General features: G+C 31.9%; 3 protein-coding genes across 4 annotated transcripts; 1 reads left to right on the top strand and 2 right to left on the bottom strand.

Moving 5' to 3' along the window:
- The first annotated feature begins 3,741 nt into the window (after window positions 1-3,741).
- LOC145327827 (cathepsin L-like proteinase) lies at window positions 3,742-9,876 on the top strand. The gene is made up of 11 exons (XM_080171374.1): window positions 3,742-4,389; window positions 4,670-4,745; window positions 4,971-5,067; window positions 5,151-5,236; window positions 5,300-5,398; window positions 5,685-5,829; window positions 7,010-7,167; window positions 7,347-7,420; window positions 7,657-7,749; window positions 8,129-8,165; window positions 9,265-9,876. Exons 1-11 carry the CDS (start codon window positions 4,241-4,243, stop codon window positions 9,331-9,333), a joined length of 1,083 nt encoding a protein of 360 aa, XP_080027500.1. The 5' UTR covers window positions 3,742-4,240; the 3' UTR covers window positions 9,334-9,876.
- Window positions 9,877-17,349: 7,473 nt separating this feature from the next.
- On the bottom strand, window positions 17,350-18,273 carry LOC145328779 (uncharacterized). The gene is made up of 2 exons (XM_080172634.1): window positions 18,146-18,273; window positions 17,350-17,563 (listed from the first exon to the last, which is right to left on the bottom strand). The coding sequence occupies exons 1-2, from the start codon at window positions 18,169-18,171 to the stop codon at window positions 17,407-17,409; spliced, it is 183 nt and encodes a 60-aa protein (XP_080028760.1). The 5' UTR covers window positions 18,172-18,273; the 3' UTR covers window positions 17,350-17,406.
- Window positions 18,274-18,842: 569 nt separating this feature from the next.
- On the bottom strand, window positions 18,843-22,177 carry LOC145328778 (E3 ubiquitin-protein ligase HUWE1-like). 2 transcript variants are annotated; one of them, XR_013882627.1, is made up of 5 exons: window positions 22,045-22,177; window positions 20,461-20,609; window positions 19,767-19,903; window positions 19,303-19,485; window positions 18,843-18,935 (listed from the first exon to the last, which is right to left on the bottom strand). XR_013882627.1 is itself a non-coding variant. In XM_080172633.1 (3 exons), the coding sequence occupies exons 1-2, from the start codon at window positions 20,529-20,531 to the stop codon at window positions 19,792-19,794; spliced, it is 183 nt and encodes a 60-aa protein (XP_080028759.1). In that variant the 5' UTR covers window positions 20,532-21,701; the 3' UTR covers window positions 19,346-19,485; window positions 19,767-19,791. The 2 variants fall into 2 exon arrangements, 1 of the variants encoding a protein (XP_080028759.1); XM_080172633.1 differs by lacking the exons at window positions 18,843-18,935; window positions 22,045-22,177 and having other exon boundaries at window positions 19,346-19,485; window positions 20,461-21,701.
- Between the last annotated feature and the right edge of the window lie 2,393 nt (window positions 22,178-24,570).

The raw sequence follows: 24,570 nt of genomic DNA, 5'->3' as shown, positions 1-24,570 counted from the left end.
AGTGTGTGCTTTTATATTCTGATTATTCAGTTCTGACACTCTACAAGTGTTAATATTCGTTTTTCCTATGTTTCAAAGCTTCGCTTTTATGAATGTTGTCATCCTTGTTAATTGGTAATAAATCTGCCAGAACAGCAAAACAAAATTATGCGGCTATCGAAGCGACCTGGGCCTGGTTTAACATCACAGTTTCCTACTAAACAAGAATGACAACATCCATACAAAACGATGATTTTAAAGACTGGAGATCCGGATTGTTGAAACCGCGCTGTTGATTGCGGCTGCCGAGCCCTGATATAGTTTTCCCCTTCTATGTCTTGGATCTAAATTGATTTCTAGCATTATGGTTATATTTAGGATCTTAGGGATAAGACAATGGGCAATAAATAAACTGATGTATACATAAACAATGATGATAACATAAAGTGTGCCTTCTTAAAATTTATTTATTGATGGAAAGTTTGTACTCGACCAATTAGAACCAACAAATTTTCATTCTAATATCCGCGGTAAGCTCTCATTAATATGATGTGATAAATAACTATTATTTTATGATCTAAATAATACGACATTTATAAAGCAATTTCCCCTTTGTTCTTCTAAAATTATGTTTTGCCTAAAATAAAAATGAATTCATCTGATCAGTGGCGTGCAGTAACGCGCGTGTCAACGCTCCCCTTAAAATTTATATTGGGAAGTCCTGTCTTCCACGCCACTACATCTGATACCAACCTTGTACTCTAAACTTATTTTTTATTAGTTTGTGCTTCTTTGACTTTAGGATAGCCTTTAATAACTTGTGTTGAAGGCAAAGCTTTTCTATAATTAGGGTACGTTCGTACCCTATTTGACAACATAATTCTGTAACAATCCTATTATATAAAGTAGTAGGCGTTTTTTGTCTGTCCCTAAGGATCTCGCTAACCGCTGAACCGATTTTGTTCTCCTTTACAGTGAAGCTTCTTATAGGTCCTGGGAAGGTTTTACTATTATATAAAGTAGTAGGCGTTTTTTGTCTGTCCCGAAGGATCTCGCTAACCGCTGAACCGATTTTGTTCTCCTTTACAGTGAAGCTTCTTATAGGTCCTGGGAAGGTTCTACTATTATATAAAGTAGAAGGCGTTTTTTGTCTGTCCCGAAGGATCTCGCTAACCGCTGAACCGATTTTGTTCTCCTTTACAGTGAAGCTTCTTATAGGTCCTGGGAAGGTTTTAAACTATTTTTAGAGAGGGTGTGTTCATCCCCCTCCCCCCCCCCAAAAAAAAATATTTTTAGAACTCTTTTGAAACTCAAATTTAAAATGGGATGAGGTCGACTTTTCCCCCTCCTACCAGTGCCCCTAGAGGATTCTAGGGGCGTAGCCGCTAGTCAATAATACAAAGTAGAACAATACGAATTTTTACGAATTCGCGATTTTACGAATTTTTCGCATTTTTTTCAGCTGGGTAGGTAATAGAACATGTAATAATACCTCTTGGGGCAAAGCCCCTAGAGGCTAGGGGCGAAGCCGCTAGTTATATATGATTTAGTAAGCTTATCAACTTTAAAATAGTTACCAAAACGTCCGTAGGTCCATGTATAACACATTGATTTTTTGATTTTTTCAACGCCAATTTAGACATGTTAGAATCCACCTAAGGATAATGATGGCTGGTCTGAAAAGTTGTTACGGTTAGGGTGGCTTTAGCTTAGAGATGAGGAGGCTATGCGGCTGAGGCTACCGATCTCCTCAGTTGGGTTTTATTTAACACTTGTGTGTACTGTACATAGGATACTTCTCATTGAAGCAGCAAATAGTGCCTGTAAAAAATGACGTCATACTTGTAGTCCATTAGTTTAAGATGAAATTGATTATAAATAACTAAAAATATCTGTCAACTAAACAAGAATGAGAACATCCATAAAGGCAATACTCTAATATAAGATTGTAGGACAAACCAACATTTTCATTAGTAGAGTGTCAAAAAAGCTAAAAAGCTGCTTAAAAGGCTCAAAGGAGTTCTAGCTTTAAAAGCAGATGAGTAAATTTCTTTTCCGCTATAGCATTACAGACTCATGGGCGGAGGGACAAAGTTAATCATAGAATTCTTCAAAAAAAAATCAGAGGGGGGTAACATTTTTTTAAGGGGGGGGGGGAAATGGCGCGCAAAGCGCGCCGCAAATATTTTTTAACCCCCACCCAAAATTTTTACCCCGGGTATAAAATTTGCTTTGGGGGGGGGTATTTACCCCCCCTGAAATCTGTTAGAGATTTTTTATTTTTTTGGGGGGGGGGGGGAGCACCCCCACTTTACCCCCCCCCCCCCCTTGGACGTCTATGAAATGAATAACATATCAATCATATTATGAATAATTAAATTCAATATTTTCAAACATTCTCTACAAATCATTGAAAACATCAAAAGTAACATCCAAAACACTGATATTCATAATAATTCATAATTTCCTTCATATTTTAGAATATTGAAATCTAATAAGGATATTAAATAATTTTCATAATATCTCTTTTGTTTTTGATATTTACTTAATATACTTAGCATTTTATATCTAAAACAAATCCTTTTGTAGGGTAAGACGGGGCGAACTCGGGTGTTTTTCAGTTTTTGGGAAAAAAATGGGGGTAAAAATTATTATTTTTAAATTGGACCAAGACCATTACAAAGATCTCGGAAAAGTCTAACAGGTCCTAAAAGGACATTATCCTACGACTTTTGGAAGTTTGTCCAAATTGATCTCAAAAACGGCACAGACTTCGTTCCACCTCGAGGCGAAGTCGGTATAGCATTTTCAAGCTTCAAAACATCGATGACGTATTGATTTTATTACAGCATGCCCCAAAGGTAAAAATTGCTAAATGTAATAAAGAGCATGCACAATAATTTTTCCGAAGTACGCGAAATTTGACTTTTTTCTGGAAAATTTCACTTTTTTTATATAAAATTGAAAAAGTTAGTATAAAAAATGAAAAAACAGAGTTCGCCCAGCCTCATAAAAATTCGATTTGAGAAAAAACTATACAAGCTTTTTTAAAGTTTTTGACGAAAATGGATAGCCCATTAGATTCTTAATAAGTCCCCTCAAGACGTCTAAGCTCTAGCTCTTACCAGTTTTTGTCCAACTTACAGACAAAAAAAAATCAAAATTTTTGTAGGCAATTTAATAAAGAACAAATTTGTTTTTTCTGTCAGTCGATTAGAACATGGAGAAAAATGTCATTTAATAAAAGTGTGTCAAAAATTACAGACTTCGCCCCGATACAGAGATCACCTCGCCTTACCCTATGAGTAATAAGCTATAAAAATTGGAAAGAATTTTAATGAATATAATAGATTTGAAATCTGCATAAAATTTTAAGGATTTTTTATAAAATTCGTTTTTTATATAATTTATTATTTAAAAGGGCAAATCCAATTTAAGTTTATAAACTTCGACCAATAGGATAGGTGGATTGGAAACTACCTGCGCTCTAATTGGTTGAATACTGTACGTCACTTAAGCTTCTCCAATCAGGGCGCAGATAGTTTTCAATCCACCAATCACTGATGTCAAAATTATTTAACTTAATTTGTATTTGCGCTTATAGATAAAGAATTATACAAAAATTGAATTTTATAAAAATTCCTTAAAATTTTATGCAGATTTCAAATCTATTATATTCATTAAAATCCTTTTCAATTTTTATAGCTTAATGGATAACTATAAAGGATTGTTTTGGAATAATATGTAAATTAAAGTGTTCAGTCTTTATTTGACCAGCACATCACAATGAAGGAATATTCACACTTAAATCATTTCATATTTTATTTTATTACTAAAATTTTTTTAAGTTTGTATCTTCTTTGGTTTGTATAATGCTAATTTAATGATAAAATAAGATAATCTTATGAAAAACTCCAATATAAAAAAGATATTTATTTACATAGGTTTATTAAATTTTTCTTCAGATCATGGAAAGAAAACACAGTAGTGTGTTTTGTCGCATTTTCACAGTAGCTTTTCTCCTATTTCTAGCCCCTATGACTCTAGACCTGCGGGGCCTATTTCTTAACCCTGTGGGACAATCATTAACATTTACCTAACCTAAAAAATAACCTATCAAAAGGTACTAAGAAAATACGAAGAAAACCCGCTACTTTGTTTTCTTTCCATGACCCTTTTTTTCTTACATTTCTTAATCTTGACATTAATGAAATTAGATTTTCTTGTGTGATATTATTAGATTTTACTAACAGCCACAATTATGTTGTTCTACATGGATATCAGTATTTCACAACATACTCAGCATCCTGCTTGGTATCATTCAAACTTCCTCAGGGTGGCTCAAATGCAGTTTCAAGATTTTAAGAAAACCTACAGAAAATTCTATGGAAAGTTTGAGAATTATAAAAGGTAAATTCTGTTAAAACATTATCTATATTATCAGAACCATTGAAAATTTAACTCTAAAGGTATTAAAATATTTTATGATGATTTATGACCCTGAATTTGTAATAAGTCTTTCTTTGAATAATCTGATAGCCTCTGATATATAACTAAACCAAGGACCCTGTAAAGGAACAAATATTTCAAGACCTTTTAATTACACATTTATTGATTTATCAAGATAAGATAAATTTAATTGTAGTATTATCACAGATATCTCTAATAGGCATCAGAATACCAATTTCAGGTTCAAATTGTTCCAGAGCAACTTAGTTAAGATAAATTACCACAACTCTAATCCAAACAGAACTTGGACAATGGGGGTTTGTATTTTAATGAAGTACATATTTTATTCATTAACCCTTAAAGGTTAGAGGAAGGGGGGGGTGTTGATTGCTAGGATAAAAGGGGTCTGATTAAGTTGTAGAATGGGGTACAACTTTTAAGTATTGATCAATATAAAGGATGATTACTACCTTCCACCCCCTCCCCCATAAAAAAAATTATTGTTCTGAATAAGTAGTATGATTTAAATGAAAATGTATTAGGTGAATCAATTCTCTGATTTAACTGATGAAGAATTTGAACAAACATACACCTGCAACATTGATACTTTTGACTCAACAATAGGAGAACAAAGTAGAAGTAAGAATTCTATACTTATTCAAGCTTCAAAGGTAATTTAAATTGCATGGATAAAATTTAGAATTTGTTTTTTTTTATTGCAGAAAGGATTTCTGAAAGCTTTTTAGAGAAAATTCCAAACAGAGTTGATTGGAGACAATCTGGGGTAGTCACTAAAGTTAAAGACCAGGTAAATTTAGTTATCACTTTAATTAATGAATTATAAGTTTAAATTTTCTTCTTCATATTCTAGGGTACTTGTGGCTCGTGTTGGGCATTTAGAGCAACAGAACAACTTGAATCTTATGCTGCATTAGCTAATGTTTCTAAAGCTGAGTTGAGCGTTCAAGAGGTTATGAAAATATTTTTTTATCCTTAAAATTTTACTATAGGATTTTACACAACTTATTGCTTGAGGCAGATGTTAAAAAAAAGATTGTTTTATACAGGGATATACTGGCCTAACTGACAATTAAATCAATATACTAAGCAGATATGTCACAAAACCTCTTACCTGCTTATCCTTGTCACATTCATATGACATATGTTAGCAAGATAAACACTCAATTTTCTCAAAGAGACTTCATTGTTACAGATTGCCAAATTACATTATGGTTAAAAAATATAATTGAAATCAGCTTGTTTCTTGTGTGCCAAACATAAGGAATATTTCGTCTGGAGGTTGTAGAGGTGGTAATGACTGGTTGGCATATAATTATGTCAAGTTATTTGGAATTTCCACATCTGAACAGTATCCATACACCTCATCACTAGTGAATCCAGGTATCACATTGTTGAACTTAAAGTAACCTCATAGCTTTCTAAAGATCATGTTTGATTGGATGAGATATGTGAAAATTCCAGTTGGTAAAATACCAAGACATCAACACATTAAACTGTTTTTAACCTATTTTTAAAACGTATATAAAAAATATACTATGACACCAGTAGAATAAGACTGCAGAGCCTAAATTTGAATTAAGTACCCAATAAACTTTTTTGGGGGGATTTAAATATTAATTTTTACTGTTGCCGTGGTCATTTTGACCAGAGCAAAAGGTCTTTTTTTATTTGGGTAAAATTCGTAGCTTTTAGAGTGTTTTGCTTCATAAATATTGTATTCTGGTAAAGAGTAAAATTAGGCCTTATGATTTTACTATAAAAATTCACTAAAAAGTTAAATCTTTACAATATACCAATGAATTAACATTAACATGTTTGTGTTCTATCACCTATTTTAAACACATAAAAATTGGCTGTAAAAGGTTAAAATTGATGACAACATGACAAGATGACAACAAATGTTTATGCAATAAAACAAAATTATTTTTGTCACAATTACAAATATGATATCAAATAAGATTATTCAAACTTATTTTTTTTAAATATTTTTAAAAAGTATGTATCTTTTACGTGTATAGTTTTCATTCTTTTCATTTTAATTAAATAAAAATTATTTAACTACATTATGAATAAGTCAGTTTGTGAAAACACTCTTTCGAAAATTATAAAGAATTGAAATGAAACAAGAAATCTTATTGGTTTGACTTTAGCATTATGTGTTTTATTGTATTATGTTAAATTTTTCACTGAAATTAATTGTTTTAGAAAAAAAAATTATTTCCATTGAACAGAATAATGTTTTTGTTATTGTATCAATATAACGTGAATTATATAAAATTGTTCTCTAAGCCACAATATTACCCCAAGAAAACAAAAACCCATTTATTTAATAATTAATTTTTGAATCCCCCTAAAAAAGTTTATTGGGGACTTAATTCAAATTTGGAGTCTGCAGTCTGATTCTACTGGTGTCATAGTATATTTTTGATATACATTTTAAAAATAGGTTAAAAACAGTTTAATAATCAGTTTTATGTTCTATGAAAAAAAAAATTGGTAGAGATATGTGTCAATTAAATGTTTACTTGATTCAACAATATTTGCCAATCCTGTGCCACAGATAGAGATATGGTAATTTGCAATCATAACATTAAAAAACCAGCTATTGGTATCCAAGACTTTGGCGAACTTGAAAGTAATGATTTGAATGCAGTCCTAAACCATATTGCAAATGTTGGTCCATTGGGGGTTCAGATGGGTGGAGCTAAATTTTTACACGTAAGACTTAAACATTAATACCTCACCTGACTTTATTTCAATCTTTTAGAATTAAACTTAGTAGCATGAAATATAATATATCATTACGAAAAAAAATTTTTCTTCCTCAAAAATATATTATTTATTAGATTTTGTAATTTATATGAAACTTAAAACCATTTCTTTTTGTTCTTATTTAGAATTATAAAAGTGGAGTACTTAAGTGTAACTTCGATGAACCAATAAAGTTCAGCCATGCTGTCCAAATTGTAGGGTAATAATAAAACATGAACATTAAACTTTTCTATACTTTAAACTTTTCTTTTACATATCTACTTACATACAATAAGCATTTTTACAATGGATTAACAAAATTTTATTGATTGATGAGATCTATAAAATCCAATTTTCAACTATATGTCTGATCATAGATTTAGATAAACAGTAAGCAAAAGATTTGTATAAGAAATTTCAATTATACAATAAATAATTTCAATGAATATATATTAGATATGGTACAGATAGCAAATATGGAGATTACTGGTTAATTAGAAACTCATGGGGTAAAAATTGGGGAGAGGAAGGGTACTTCAGATTGTCTAGGTAATTTAAATATTTATAGAAAAACTAATTTGGTAGAAAATATTGGTTTAGTTTTCATTTCTTTCAAGAACTCCAACTTTGGTAATAGTAAAGCTAGATGAATGAATCTTACAATTCTTTAACCAAATAATCAAGCCTGGACAATTTTTCATGAAGACTAATCTTGTTTTCATGTTATTAGATATCTATTTTAGAAAAGGCATTAAACATTTACTTAAAACTAAGGTTTAAAAAAATCCAACAAGAAAAAAATTTGAAAACTTATTTTAAAATTTCTATTATAAGACATGCTTTAAATGTAAAATATTGAATATGATAAAGAAAATATGAAAAACAACTATAAATTAATGTTGTTGTTTTTATATTTGAAATATTATAGAGAAAACATATGTGGCCAGAAGTTATTTAGTAATGAGGTAACTTTTAAAATATTTATAATTCTATAACTCTATAATTCACTTTGTCCGTCAGTCCGTCAGTCCATCCGTAACGCTATGGGGGAAATGGGATTTACTCAGCTCCTAGAAAAAGATAGAATGCTGAAATTTTTTGACAACATTCCCATCATTAAGGAGCACAATTGACTATAAAACATCATTAGCGGTCGGACCGCTTTTTAGCAGGTTTTAGGCTATTTTTATATTTTTTCTCCATATCTTCAGTGTTTATGGTCCGATTTTCAAAATTTTTTCAGTTAGAGATATCAAAATTAAATTTTCCGTCGTTCGGAGAACCAACAATGACGGTCAGACTGCCTTTTTGCAGGCTTTTGGCTATTTTTATATTTTTTACATTTCCCCCCATATCTTTGGTGTTTATGGTCCGATTTTCAGAATTTTTTCAGTTAAAGATATCAAAATTAAATTTCTCCGTCGTTTGAAGAAAACAACAATGACGGTCAGACTGCCTTTTTGCAGGTTTTTGGCTATTTTTATATCTTATAAATTTTTCCCCATATCTTTGGTGTTTATGGACTGATTTTCAAATTTTTTTCAGTTAAAGATATCGAAATTAAATTTCCCGTCATTTGAAGAAATCAACAATGACGGTCAGACTGCATTTTTGCAGGTTTTTGGCAATTTTTATATTTTTTACATTTTCTCTCATATTTTTGGTGTTTATGGATCGATTTTCAACATTTTTTCAGTTAAAGATATCAAAATTTATTTTCCCGTCGTTAGAAGAAAACAACAATGCCCGTCAGTCCCATCCACGAATTTTTGTGCTTCGCTACTTATGGATGTTGTCATCCTTGTTGGATTAATGAATTACAGACAGCTTTCTGCAGATATAAAAATGTACAATTATAATATTAAAACCAATAGCACGGGCTAGAAAACTGGTTTAAATTTATGATTGTACATTTTTATATTAGTAGAAAACTGGATATAATATGATGCTATACATACTTTTTCCGTTTGACTGAGCACTGGTTCTAATCCACCAGAGTTTAATCGGTTTCGTAGTAATACTGGATAAAATCATCCTCTTATTTTCAGAGTAGTTTTGTTTCAGACAGTTTGTGGAATGTGTGGAATATTGTATAGAGCAACCTATCCTATTGGTCTTTACAAAATTCCATAGAAGACTTCCCATTGCTGCCCAGCTGATGAGGCTGTAACTCCCAAGCTTTGCTAATTGCGTATTAATTTATTTGCTAATTAAGAAAAATACAAAAATGACAAAATAACAGAAAAATGTTCAAAATGTTAAAAAATACATAAAAAATATATCCTAGGCATTTTGTTTTCATTTTCTTCATTTACCATTTAAAGGGCAAATATAGGTTCAATATGATATGAGCTTATATGAAAGGTGCCATTACATACTTTTAAAATAACTATGCTAAATTTAAAAATTCAAAAAATTCTTAAGTAGATTTTACAATTTTTGCGTTCACTTCAACATATGATAAATCAGATAGTCAACAAAATAGTTTTTTTAACCATTATAGGACCTTTTTTTCATTATTTTTCTTAAATTAATTTGATTGTTATATTGGCATGTATCTTATATGATAATTTAAATGTTTATTTCTTTTAATTGTATATTATTTTGTTAATTTTTTAATTTCCGTCAAAATATTTTACGCAAGAGTGCCTCAAATATAGCATCAAGGGTAAATAATACGTTTTAAAATTTATTTTCTCTATGAGGATCTGTGATTAATCCCTTATGAAATATTTACCCTAATTACGATATGTAACACGAACACACACACACAAACATGATGCAACTTTTAGCAAAAAAAATAATATTTTAATTTTGAAATATTTTTTTGAAATTAGTGGTTCAGCCCTTACTTTTTCAATGTACTTTACATAATTATTTTATGATAAATTTATTTGATCAAAAGTTAAAGTTGCAGCATCCAATGTCTGTCAAATCCTTTCCTCTTCATTATGACTATGATTGAACAGAAGCTTTATAATTCAACCTTCAGACACAGCCTTGTGTGATGCAGTGATGTTTGGATTTCTTAGGGAACTACATTGGTTACACAAAATGACGTAATTCTTTCGACGAATTGGATCGGTTTTTGGCTAGAAACAGACTTATACAGTTAAATATGTCAATGTCATTAAGTTATTTATAATCTATATAATGGCACCTTTGAAATAAGCTCATGTTATATCAAACCTATATTCGCCCTTTAAGATTTTAGACAGTTTTGGTGAAATAATGCACAGCTAAACTTTATTTTGCTTTGTCCGTCTGTATGACTGTATTGCTCTAGAATTCATCAAATTGTTTCATTAGATATATGTTTTTCTCCGCTGTTTTACTGTCTACTGCAATTGTGTGTAAAGATTCATATGGGAGCTTTTAATAGTGCTTATAAAAAATGACGTCATACTGGCTTACCATTGGTCAATTAAAGTGCCTATAAAAAATGACTTCATACTGGCTTACCATTGGTCAATTAAAGTGCGATCTTTTGCCAAAAATCGGGACATTAAGAGTAGACAAAAGTAAACTTCCATAAATAAGCTTGTATTTGAAGAAATAATGAAATTTTTTTGCTTTAGCTAGGAAATAGCTTAAGTTTGCCTCTGTTAACTTCTATTGTGCATTTGGTAAGTACGTCTTGCTGTTTTAGAGGAGCAAAGCTACCCTATTTTTAAAAAATCTATAAACCTTCATAACTTTAGTTAGGATAGGCATATTTTAACAAAATAAACGTCTATGTGAATATTTCTTCAATGCAAACAATGTTTGTTAATAAGAATATAGGTGCACCCAGTTCGAGTCCAGGCATTTTTAGGTAGGTCCAGTATAAGTAAAATAGGACACTTATATGGCATATTTTCAAATAATTTTTTTTCAGAAATAAACAACAACAACATATTTTTTTTTAAACTTTTGATTTTGTGTTAATAGCTTTTTTCTAAGTCTAGCTATCTTCATTTAAAGTTTGTATAAAAATATAAACATAATTACTTCTCACATGCATATTGTTCTCTCTCTCTCTCACACGCATATATTATAAGGTTTTGGCAAATATTATAAAAATCCGCTAATTTGAATTTCGTCTAGACCGAAACTGGTTACAAATACAAATTTTTCTTGAAAATATGAAATTTAGCAAATTTAATTGCTAAAATAAAAGTATTTATAAGTCATCTTTATTTAACGACTCCTTTAACACGTAAATGTCCATTAAAACCGCGAGAACGGCAAAAATCGTTAAAAATCACGCCAATGGCGGCAAATAACGGCGAAACGGTTCGTCGGAGGCAAATAATGCAGAAGTAAAGAAAGATCCGCCTAAAAAAGTTGTAAAACATTGCACAGATGAGTTTTGGCTCTAAAATGACTCCTTCACCCTTTAACAAGGGAAAATTTGAAATTAACAAGAAAGAAATTGTTCAAACCATGCAATGTAAAAGGCTCAATTACTCAAAAACGGCCGGGAGGCCCCAGATTGTAAAAATTGTTTTATACACAATACATGTTGCATATTGATATTATTACTGCAAAACCCGGGGCCTCCTGGCCGTTTTTGGGTAAAATATAGAAAACTTATTTTTTGGAGTTAAAATCTTAATATTTTTGGTGAAATTTTCTCACAAAATGTAATTTTACACCCCGAAAAAAATATTTGCATAAGCTAAATGTAAATGTATTTTTTGTTGCTTTGAAAAAAATGGGTAAAATAATCTGGAAAATCATGAAAACTGACAAGAAGTTTTTCACTACCTTTTTAAAAAAATGGCATAAATCCGTCAAAAATTAATTTATTTTAAAAATTTCTTTTCTAGCTGTCTACTTATAGCCATTATTAATTCCTAGGATAGATAAAAGTCGATTTTAAATTTTTTGGATGTCCCACTAGATTGCACTGTGGCTGCCCTGCCATTGTTAATTTAGTCTAAATATTGGCAAATCATTTTATGTTTTTGCTTTTATGTATGTTATCATCCTAGTTTAATCCTATTTTAAATTTTGCCAGGGAGGTAGTAAAATTAAACTGTTCATTATACCAGTACCCAAGTTTTTAAATCACATTAAAAGATTTGTAGGGTCCAAAACTTTTGGTACTTTTATTAAATTTTGATTTGTCTAAACGTTTTTACCAATAATCCTATTCTACAGAAGCGGTAAATTTCTTTATCACCATTGGAGATGTTAACTTTTTAGCCCTCCCCCCCCCCCCCCTTAAGTCATTGAAGAATTCTATGATTCACTTTGTCCACATGTCCGTTTATCAGTTCATCCATGAGTCTGTAATGCTATGGCAGAAATGAAATTTACTCAGCTGCCATTCAAAGCTAGAACTTCTTTAAAGCAGCTTTTTTTACTTATTTCACTTATGTTAGGTGTTTTTGGTCCTATTTTTAAAATTTTTGTAGGTAATAGGATCAAAATTATATTTCCTGTCATTCTAAGGGACTTTATGTTTATAGTGAAAGGAAAAGTAGTTCTTTATATTTTATTTTCTCTGCTGCTATTAAAAATATATTTATTTTTCAATGAGCAACCAGTAAATAACTTTGTTAAAAAGATTATTTTTAAGAACATACTTACATTTTTGACTTTCTTATAGAGATGCTTCACTCCGTATTCCAAAAATTAGATAATTCGGATAATTAAATCACATACAAAGTTGTTAAAAATCAACATGTTTAAATTAGACGCACGGACATTGTAGTAACCATTATAGAGTTGCTATGCTTTCTAAATTGTACCTTACTACTACAGGAATCATCTTGCAAAGTTTAATATTGATATGATATATGATACTCCTAAAATGTAAAAATTAACGTTAAAAAAGTTTAAAATCAACATGTTTGGATGAACCTGCGAGATTATTGTGTTGCTATGAGTTCTAAATTGTACCTAACTGTTACAGAAATCATCTTGCAAATCGATAAGAGCTATCCGTTACGTTCGGACGTACCCTAATTATAGAAAATTATTTCTTTTTTTTTACGCGCGTTATTAAACGCTATTTTAAAGTCAAAGAAGCATAAAATAATAAAAAATGAGTGTAAAGGACAAGATTGGTATAGGATCAGGGATCTAAAGGGATAAGACAATGCAACGGTTGAAAATGTTAATACACATAAAAACCTTCTGTAGCTTATAATTGGAGGTTTAAACGTATGGACACTCACCTTTATAAAAAAAAAACAATCAAAGTTCATTAAAAATCCCCACGAAAAAAGAAAATGTTATCATAAAACTTTGGGGACTAGTGTAATAAACAGTCTAATGTCCCCTCTCTTTCACTCTGGTATTGGATGCAGTGGCGTGCATAGCGAATGATCAAGGGGGTGTGAAACCATTATTGGGTCGAAAAGGCGGAAGACAGGACTTTCCAAGATAAATTTTAAGGGTGGTGTTGACGCCCCTCTACCTCACGCTACTCATAGGCGTCCAAGGGGGGGGGGGTCATGGGGCCGATTACCCCCCCCCCAAAATTTTTACGCCCCTGACCAGATAAACATTTTTATTATAGGCAAAATATATCAAAATGAAAGGAAATTGCTTTATAAAGGTCGTATTATTTAGTTCTTAAAATAATAGTTATTTATCACATTATATTAATGAGAGCTTACCCGCGCGGATATTATTAAAATGAAAAAAATATAATATTAGATATTATTGGTAAAAAATTTTTTCAGCAAGGCTAAGAAATGGTTCTAATCCAGCTGATATTAATCGGTTTCGAAACCGTACTTGAAAAAATATGACAATATCATTTCAAATATTTTCTAATATTTAAAGAATGTCCTGTAACTTTAAGGACGTTAGGCGTGGCAACTATTTAATAATTATTAAACAGTACGTTGGTCTACTATAGAAATAAATGCTGATAATTTATCATTTTTGACACCTAACTTTCATTTAATGTAATTGTTCTTACAATGAATAGACATACTTTTTAGTGTAGCCACTCTACAAATACGTAAATTAAACAAAAAATCATATTAAGAATCATAGAGCTTGGGTTCAAAATTTTGTTCTCAGTTAGTTCAATATTATTATTATTAACTAGCGGCTACGCCCCAATCATCTAAGGGAGTCTCTTTAGAAGTGGCAGAGATCGGAATGAAAAATAGCATGAAACCAAACCAAAATAAAATAACCTAAAACCACAACAGGACATATGTGAACCTTACCTGAAATAGAGAATCAAATCGGTTGAATAGTTTTTTGATATCTTAAGCTTCAGACAAAAAAATGCTTACTACTTTGTATAATAGGATATAACGATTATCATTTATCCTTTTCAGTAATTTGTTCATCCTTGCTTATATTCAACCAGTGGCTTCGCACTCAGCTTTTGGGGACTTTGACTCTAGAGGAATCCAACCTAGCAACAAAATTTTATTTTTAGAACTTTTTGGTTGAAAACAATATTTTATAATTTTTATCCATTTTTAATATATAAAATCACTAAACCTTTTGTTATAAATATTAATAAAGGGGTATAAATGTTTTTTTGCGTTTTTACATTAATAATAGCTTCACCAAAAGCCTCTGGGGGTTTCGCCCTAAAGTGTGTTGGGTAGTTCTTCCCCTTTCTTATTTTTTTTAAGTGGAGGGCAAGATGGTATTTTGGTTATTGGCGCCGAATTCTTTGTGTTTTTATCTTCCTTTTATCCAAGTTTCAGTTCCAATAATTAAAAATTGTAAATGATGGACAGAAAAAAAAACAAATATGCAAAACGAACAAGGTTAACATTGACAACTTCCTTAACCCTTAACGGTCAGGGGGGGGGGGGAGGCCCCCCTGCGGTTTTTTCTATCTCATTTTCTGTATGTGAAAGATAAAGAGCCCAAACTGCGTGACTTTTTAAGTGTGGGTATGACACATAACTGAGAGTTGGAAATTTTAAATAACTCCATCCTGGCGGGCACAGGATGCCAGCAAACCTGGCAAGGTCATCCATGTAAAGAGCAAAAATATTTTTTTGACTTAAAAAAAAGCATTTTATCTTACCAAATACTATAATATTCTATAGTTGTGTTCAAGTCAATTTCAGGTTCCAGGTATGATCCTCCAGGTCTCCAGAAATCTTTAAAAGGCTCCAGTGGCCGCAATTTTTAACTTACGAGACTTCAAATTTTAAACTTAAGCTTTTCTTACATGTCTACATAACGTATTAAAATTTCATTAAGATCCGCCGTTTTCCCGCCGACTGCGGCGGCTAGAAGCTGCCAAGTACAGCTGCAGCCGCCGAAATTTATGTTTTGATACTTCTACTATAAAAGGGGGGGGGGAGGGGAATGTGGTGACTCGTCACACGACATACCAGCAATTTTATTTTGGGTGCTACTCCATTAGTTTTAGAGATAATTGGATGAAATCTTTTGGGCTGGGTCACTAATTACCCCAACTATTGGTATCTTTTAAAAAAAACCGCGGCGGGACCGCCGCTCCCGCCGCCGTTTTCCGCCGCCACCAAATTTTTTTTATTGCATTTCTCGCCGAATTAGGCAATTTGGAATCATTTGAGACCATGTTATTTTTTTCAAAAATTTTTCCCCTTACAAGAATTTTTTTCAAATTCTCGTTTATCAATGTATATCTTAAATTCAGTGCTACTCCTGTGCTTTTAAAGATATTGAAACAAAATCTTTTTAGGTAGGTCAGTAAAAAAATATTTGAAAATATTTGAATAAAAAATGGCGGCGGGACCGCCGCTCCCGCCGTCCGCCGCCGTTTTCCGCCGCCACCAAAAAAAAAATTTTTAATGCATTTCTCGCCGAATAAGGCAATTTGGAATCATTTGAGACCATGTTATTTTTTTCAAAAAATTTTCCCCTTACAAGCACCCCTGCGGGGGGACTTTTTTCAAATTCTCGTTTATCAATGTATATCTTAAATTCAGAGCTACTCCTGTGCTTTTAAAGATATTCAAACAAAATCTCTTTAGGTTGGTAAGTAAAAAATATTTGAATTAAGAAAACGGCGGCGGAACCGCCGCTTCCGCCATCCGCCGCTGATTTCTGCCGCCACAAAAAAAAAATTTTATCATTTCTCGCCGAATTAGGCAATTTAGAATAATATGAGACAAAGTTATTTTTTTTCAAAAATTTCCCCTTACAAGCAACCTTGCTCCCGCCATCCGCCGCCGCCGTTTTCCGCCACTGCCCCCCCAAAAAATTTGAAAAAATAACATGGTCTCATATGATTCAAAATTGCCTAATTCGGCAAATAAATTTTGGTGGCGGCAGAAAACGGCGGCGGACGGCGGGAGCGGCGGTGCTGCTGCCGTTTTTTTGAAAGATACCAAAACTTGGGGTAATTAGTGACACAATCAAAAAGATTTCATCCAATTATCTCTAAAACTAAGGGAGTAGCATACTGTATTTAAGATATACCTTCATAAACGCAGGGGGAAAAATTTTTGAAAAAAATAACATGGTCTCAAATGATTCTAAATTGCCTAATTCGGCGAGAAATGCAATAAATTTTTTTTTGTGGCGGCGGAAAACGGCGGCGGACGGCGGGAGCGGCGTTCCCGCCGCCGTTTTCTTTATTCAAATATTTTTTACTTACCAACCTAAAAAGATTTTGTTTCAATATCTTCAAAATCACAGGAGAATTACTGTATTACATGGTCTCAAATGATTCCAAATGGCCTAATTCGGCGAGAACCCAGGACTGAATTAATACCAGAAAAAAAACCTAGTTTTTACCACTTTTACGGTAAAATTTTACCAGCCTTTACGTTTTAAAAGGTGGTAAAATTTTACCGTAACCGTGGTAAAAACACTTTTTGTGGTATTTTCTCACGGTTTTTACCAGCTTTTTTTACCACAATTTTCGGTCAAATTTTACCAGATTTCCGGTAAAATATTACCATTTTAGGACGCAAATTTATACCAGATTTTGACCAATTTTTACCACTTTTTTGGTAAAATCTTACCGCAAATTTCTGTAAGATTTTACCGAAAAAGTGGTAAAACTGTTCAACACCTGGTAATATTTTTGTCCTAAATTGGTAAAATTTTACCGGAAATCGGGTAAAAATTGACCAAAAATTGTGGTAAAATCGGGTGGTAAAAATCGTGAGAAAGTGGTAAAAAACGACTGACCCTAATTATAGAGAAGCTTCGCTTTTAAAAATAGAAAAAATTATAAAATTTTTTGTTGTATTTTTATATTTATTTAACTTGAACATAAAATAATAATTCTAATAATCAGCAGCCGTTCTCAATGTCTCGCAGCTGAGGACCCTTGGGTGCGCCGCCAAACACACAAGTGTTCTTGATTCTACTGCTCTGGCCGAAAACTGTTGCGCAACCTCCTGGATTTGCTGGGCACCGGCCCCATTCCCTCGTATCACTGATATTCAACCTGGAATAAAATTGCTCATTAGTTAATTAGATAATTACAGGGATATAAAGGGATAAGACAATGGCTGATAAATTGATGTTCATCTCTAATGATGATACACATCGTTACCCCTTCTGTAGATTACAATAAGTGATTGAAATGTTAGGACACTCAACTTAATGAACCAACCAATAAAAAATCAATAAAAGTACCCAAGGTTGTTAGGCCAAAGAATAAGAAAATGTTATTTGAAAACTTTGGGGGCTAGTGTAATTTACAGCCCAATGTCCCATCCCTCCCTACTAAATATCTAATCTATAATACAAAGTAGAACGATGTCTGTCTGTCTGTCCGTCCGTCCCAAAGATAAAGCCTATACTCGCTGTTTACGCAAATGTGTCAGAACTTCCCCCCCCCCCCCTTACTCTCACACCTAAATTTTTTCTTTTGAAAGCAAAAATAAAAGTGTGTAGGTTCGACTCCCCCTCTCCCCCCTCATTCATTTCCTACAGGCATCTTGACACGTGGCAAAAAAATCAGCAAACTTATCTAACTAAACATCTTTGAAAACGCAGAACGAGAAAAAATAAAGGGAAAGCTTACCTGGAAAACATAAGCAGTAACAACATCCGTGGCTAACAAGAACAGGCTGGGGCCATAGTACTCGGCATTACTGATTATATGCTTCAAACTGTTGGGCAAACTTCCCTCCATCACGTGGCGTATGGAGTTGCTGAACACGGGGTCCTAAGTTATGGAGGATTAAATGAAGGAAGGAAGTGGACTGTTTATTACACTAGTCCCCAAAGCTTTATTTTCTTCTTCGTTGCTTTAACAACTCTAGGGACTTTTATTGAATTTTGAATGGTTGATTAATCAAGTTAAGTGTCTAAAGCTTTCAACAACTAATTATACTCCACAGAAGGGGTAATTTTGTGTATCATCATTGCTGATGTACATCAATTTATCCGCCATTGTCTTGTCCCTTTAGATCCCTGTCCCAAACAAGTACTAATATTAGATAAATTTAGACCTAAACCCCAGGCAGGGAGGGTAAAATGGTGTAAATATCATAATGGTATCCAAAGTTTCAGAAACAAGTTTACTTATTCGTCAACTCAAAAACTTTGAGTACCTAATTTTTATTAGGTAAATCTTGATTTAATTTCAATACTTCGTCTTTTGTCCTATCCCATAAGAACCATGTTTCCCATTGTGTCTACAGAAACGTAAATTATTTTAGTACAATCTTTTTTTAAACTTAAACAATATTTTACTTCGTCTTAAATAATTTAATAACCCATTCCTGAATAGCCTTCTTTAAGAAGTTGAGCATAGATTTTAGCAAGGCAGCCCGCTGGGGTAGGCAGGTCAAACCAGGCTTGGGTACGTCCTAAATAATCAGATAGATTGATATTAATAATATGTTTTGTTACATTTAACTATTTTCAATAGTATAGGGCTACGTTATAGGATTTTATTTTTATTTAAGCAAAGTTTGTGTTATACAATATAAGATTAAAATCAATATTTCTTCATATATCCTATCTCTTTTTTACATTTTCGCATATCTTTATAATATTTTATCATTTCTTATTCAACTTCTATAAATGCCAGGAAAGGAAGTTACACTGGACTGTAAGTTTTACTGGTCTTGAAGGTTTAATCAACACATCTCTCATTCGTTGGCTTGCAACTTAAAAAACTTATCGTCCATTGTCTTATCCCTTAAGATCCCTGTATAAATAAACAATGCATACCTGTTGAATAAGATGAGAAGCTAGCCTAGAGCTAGAACCTGAGCCACTAGGACCAGCAATGGGATCAACAGCATCCGCATCCTGAGCCGCCGCCAGCTCCTCCTGAGCGGCTATGGCCGCTACGTCATGAATAGTTTCTGCCTCCTCAATAACTTTGGTTAGTCGTTCCTCTTTAGTTCCAACCTACAAGATTGTTGTTTATGTACTAAAACCATCTATTTCAAAATTGAAAATATAAGGGCACAACTATTATGCCGCTTAGGGGTATTGTACCAAACATATAAATCTTTAAATTTTTGATGACATGAAGCATACCCATGAAAAGTCTAAATTAATTGTTTTATTCCTGATCATACCGTCCCCCCACTAAGATTTTTTCTCAATTACTGAAAAGTCTTATACTGAAAACCAGTTCTAATCCTCCAGATATTACGGTTTCGAAGCCATACTGGAATAAGTTATACCTGGATCTGGAAGGGTTGATGCTTCCTACAGTGGTCCACCTCTAACTCCCGCCTGTTGATGAAGGTTGTTAGTCACGCGTGGGTCTGAAAAACTTGCCATGTCCAGGTTTGTGATTAGATCTATCACTCTTACAGCCCTAAATAATATTTTTTATTCCATCGTATTATAGATAGCTTTCTGTGGATATTCAAATAAAAATCATATAATTAAAGCCAGTTTTGTTAGCCCTGAGAGGCTTAAGGCTTAGGCTACCAAAACTGGTACTTGTATTATGATTTTTATTTGGAAAATGGTCAGTATACATGTTTTATCATTATGGCTGAGAACCGTTTCTAATCGATTTTAATTTGTTTCGAAGCCACGCTGGAAAAAGAATGAAAAACTAATTTTTCTAAACTTTTGAATATATTTCTTATTATAAAGAATCTACTTTATTATAATACGCTTTGTTTGTCCGCTTTATACGTCTGTGATGCAATCTTTAACATGCAATCCTTTTCAAGACAGACGGCGAGAAACCAGTATATAATTTACTACGTCCGTCGGTCATGCTTTAAAAGACAAAGAAACTTATTTTTATAAATTGTGCGTATTTTTCTTTATTTCTATGATATACATTATGGATGATGTCAACCTTGTTTTTTTACCTAGCTTTCAGTGTAATACTTGTATATCAAACCATGAAAAACATACCTAGTAACAAAAGTAATGTGTTCCAATTCACTGCTGGCCAACTGTATGACCTTAAGGAGTGACTCCAACATGCCGCAGGACACCAGCGCCTCGCCGCCGCTCTCATACGACGCCAGGTGGTACAGGAACAGCCCGGAATACAGCAGACCCTGAATATTTTGGTTAGGTTAAAAAGTTATCATTCCTAAGTAAAGAACAGAATAAAAATATGGAAATAAATATTATATATTTAAAGTAATAAAGAAAGATGGATAAATAAAGATCGGTCTTATATGTATTTGATTTGTTTGGTTTTATTTTCTTCCATTCTAGTTTGTAAAGAGAGTTTAAAAATGCATGTTTTAAAAATTAACAATGCTGAGCTTACAAACCGCTGGATCGATCTGTATGGTTCTCCTATTCAATTAGCTTCTCATAAGATCAGGGAATGTTTATAACTATATATATATATTCTCACTCCTAGGAAAAGTAACCCTAATATTGTTTTTTTTTTAATTCTTATTAAAACTAAACAGTAAAGAAAGGGCACCCCAGTACATTTTATGAATGCTCTATGCAAGGTGAAATTCCGAGATCATAAGCTTCAGACAAAAAAAAGCCTTCCTACTTTATAAAATAAGACATGTGAAAAGCCATTAAAGGGAGTGTGAACGTAAAAATTTCTCATCTGATTATCAAATCTTAACATTTACTAAGCACATTTCACTACACTGATCAACCAAAAACGTCCTATTAACAAAAATATCCAGGAATAATGCCTTGATTTTATGGTATTTTGAGAGGGAAAAAGGAAAAAACAGGGAAAATCTGAACGTTTTTGATTCTTATAATGTTTGTAGGGATATTTAACTTGTCATATATAGTTGAAACAATTTACTTACTGTTAAGGATTTATTTTATGCTATAAAATTGCCAATTAGTTTTTTTATAACGTAGTAGTTAGGTAATAAAGACATATTTTAAATTCGTATTATTGACAAAAAAAATACCTCACTGTCTACAAAGGGTTGAATCTCATAGGTTATTTAAAATAATAATATCCTTTTTTATTGTGTTGGACAATAAATAACCCACTTTGGAGAATTAGTTTACACTTTTATCAGACTGTTTATAAAAAAATATAGCGTCTTTATTATTTACAAATTTGTAATTAAAGGTGGGCAAGAGATGGGCCATCTAAAGTTAATTGGATAATAATAAAAAACCTGTTTCTGGCTTTGTTATTGTATTTGGTTTTCAATAAAAAATATTGCTTATTTTATCAATTTCTAAGTAACTATACATTGGTTTAAAGCAAGGATTATGTTAAAAGTCAGCTTAACTGTTAGGAAAAATCTAGAACTATGTGAAAAAGTTTAATTTTAGCTATAATGGGAGAAAAAATCAATTTAATGGACATTTTATATAATACGGAAAATTTCTTCCTTTCCCTGTACCTTATAAAAATCGTCGGAAAAAGCCGTTTTTTAAGCAAACAAAAGCGCGTTTTGCTCTATCTGTGAGATATTATGAATGAGATAATGTTAAGATTTGATATTAAGATGAGAAAAATTTACGTTCACAGTCCCTTTAAAGACACAATACCTGTAATAATAATGTACAAACTTTTCAACCAATAATAATACCCTGGCCTTTCTAATTATAAGCCTAGGCAGAGCCATGCTGGTGATGCTAGCTCAAGCGTGGACCGTGGTTTATATAGAACTGAACTACTGAAGCCAATAACCAATTACAGGGTTACGAAAGTTTAAATTGATGTTATTTTTTTTTAATGTTAATATTGAATGTAATATAGTTTTGTAATGACATATAAAATATATTCGATAGAATATAAAAAAAATATAGTGCATTCAATATTAAAAAAAATATTTAAATATATATAGTTGTTAACCATATATATGAATCTACTTCCGGCCGGGTTCTTAAAAGATAATGCCGCGTTTTTTCGACATTTTTTACGCTATGAATAACAAGCGCGACATTCGCGAAATCTAAAAGAGTATACAATGATTTATTTAATTATTTTGCTTTTGATGGTACGGCCTTCATAGAAAAAAAAAGATTATCTTCAATCCATTTTTGCTGCATATTAATTAATGCATCTTTTTAGAGCTGTGTTAGACATTAGAAAAATTGCTTAAAAAATAATTTAAAATTCAGTATTTTTATGTTATATACTCTGTTTGAAATTCTATCGTCAACGTTCAATCAATCAATGTCTAAAAAACGCCGAAAAAATGTGGCATTCATCTTTTAAAAACCCATCTCGGTGGTATTTCCGGTTGGCAAAGACAACATAAATATAGAAATCATGAAACATTGTTGTTCCACAATTTTGCCACATTTTTAAACATCTTGCTTAAAAAAAATCTTCCAAACAAATTGTAAATTCTACAAATTTAAATATTTAGAGAAAATTTAGTAGTAATTTACTTCTTGATTCAAAATATTTGATTAAATTGAATCAAAACTAATAATTATTTTTGGCACTCTATATTCAAATAATCATAAGCTTATCAATAGTGCGCATGCGCGCACAGAGGTGCCATAAATTTCAAAACTTAAAAATATAAGTTTTGTAGCGAAATTACTCTATAATTCGAAATCTCTGTCTTTCTTTTAGAAACATTCAGGGGAATATACGAAAGCTTATATTTATATTAAAGATGAAAAATCGATAAATTCAAATGCACACGGCACATCTGCGTACACACACACCTGGATTTTTTTTCTTTTAATTTTAATTCGTATGAAGCTAGCTCTAATAAGTAAATATTAAATTTGATATATTTTTGACGATGCGGGAGGATGTTTTAAAAGAAATGATGAAATAATTTTCAAGGTTTTAAAAAAAAGTTAGCTTCTTTTATGCGAAAAAATTCAATAAAAAGTAAAAATTTTTACCAAAAAGTTGGTCAAATTTTACCAAGTTTTTTTTTTGTCAAAGTCCAAAAATCTGGACTTAGCCTAAAAATTTACCTTGTCAATTTTTACCAAAAAGTTGGTCAAATTTTACAAAGTTCATTTTTTTGTCAGAGTCCAAAAAAATACCTTGTCAAATTTGACCAACTTTTTGGTAAAAATTGACCAAATTGCGTTTTTTGTCTAAGTCCGAAAATTCGGACTTAACCTGAAAAATAAAGTTGTAAAATTGACCACATTTTTGGTAAAACTTCCAAATGTGGTAAAATTTAAAAAAAAAAAAAAATTTAAATTTAGGCTTCATTGTATAGAAAATTTTAAAGTACTACAATTGATTATGAAGAGCTGTAATTAATTTAAAACACAAAAAACGGGGTTTTTTGTTTCGTCAAATTTTACAAAAAAAATGGTAAAATTTTACTAATTTCTTGGCTAAAATTTTTGCTGGTAAAATTTACCACGAAACTGGTAAATTTTACCAGCTTGACCAGCTTTACCACTTTTCCGGTAAAAAGGGTGAAATTTTGTGGTACTTCGTAGAACCTGGGAAATGCAATAAAAAAAAATTTTTGTGGCGGCGGAAAACGGCAGCGGGCGGCGGGAGCGGCGGTCCCGCCGCCGTTTTTTTTAAAGATACCAATAGTTGGGGTAATTAGTGACCCAGCCCAAAAGATTTCATCCAATTATCTCTAAAACTAAGGGAGAAGCACCCAAAATAAAATTGCTGGTATGTCGTGTGACGAGTCACCACATCCCCCCCCCCCCCTTTACATGAAGATAAACATTTTCTGAGAAAAAATTGTTTTTTAGCTTCAAAAATAAGAAAATGTTTGAAATGTTTAAGTAAAAAAGGACCTAAAAATAAAGGTTGTTAAATAAAAGGGTGAAGGAAGTGAAATTTGACTTTGACTCACTTCAGGTCGAAAATTCATTATCAAATAGGGTAAATGCACAAAAATTTTTAGCTCTCTAATATAAGCTGAGATAATAGCCGCTAGTAACTCTTACAGACATACTATACAACCAGCTAAATAACTATATGAATGTAAATAATAAAATCACAAAACCTTTACGTTTCTGAACCATTAGATATAACAATTTTTCGTATTCATATGAATCCGGTGGAAAGGAACCGGTTCTTATGAATACGAAAAAACTATGTCTAGCATCGTATTATATCCAGTTTTC

The sequence above is a fragment of the Acartia tonsa genome, chromosome 9 (assembly GCF_053477335.1).
Source record: "Acartia tonsa isolate MP-2025a chromosome 9, ASM5347733v1, whole genome shotgun sequence".
NCBI lineage: Eukaryota > Metazoa > Arthropoda > Copepoda > Calanoida > Acartiidae > Acartia > Acartia tonsa.
The sequence above is the reverse complement of the archived record's forward strand: the minus strand, read 5'-3'. Positions and strand labels throughout refer to the sequence as shown.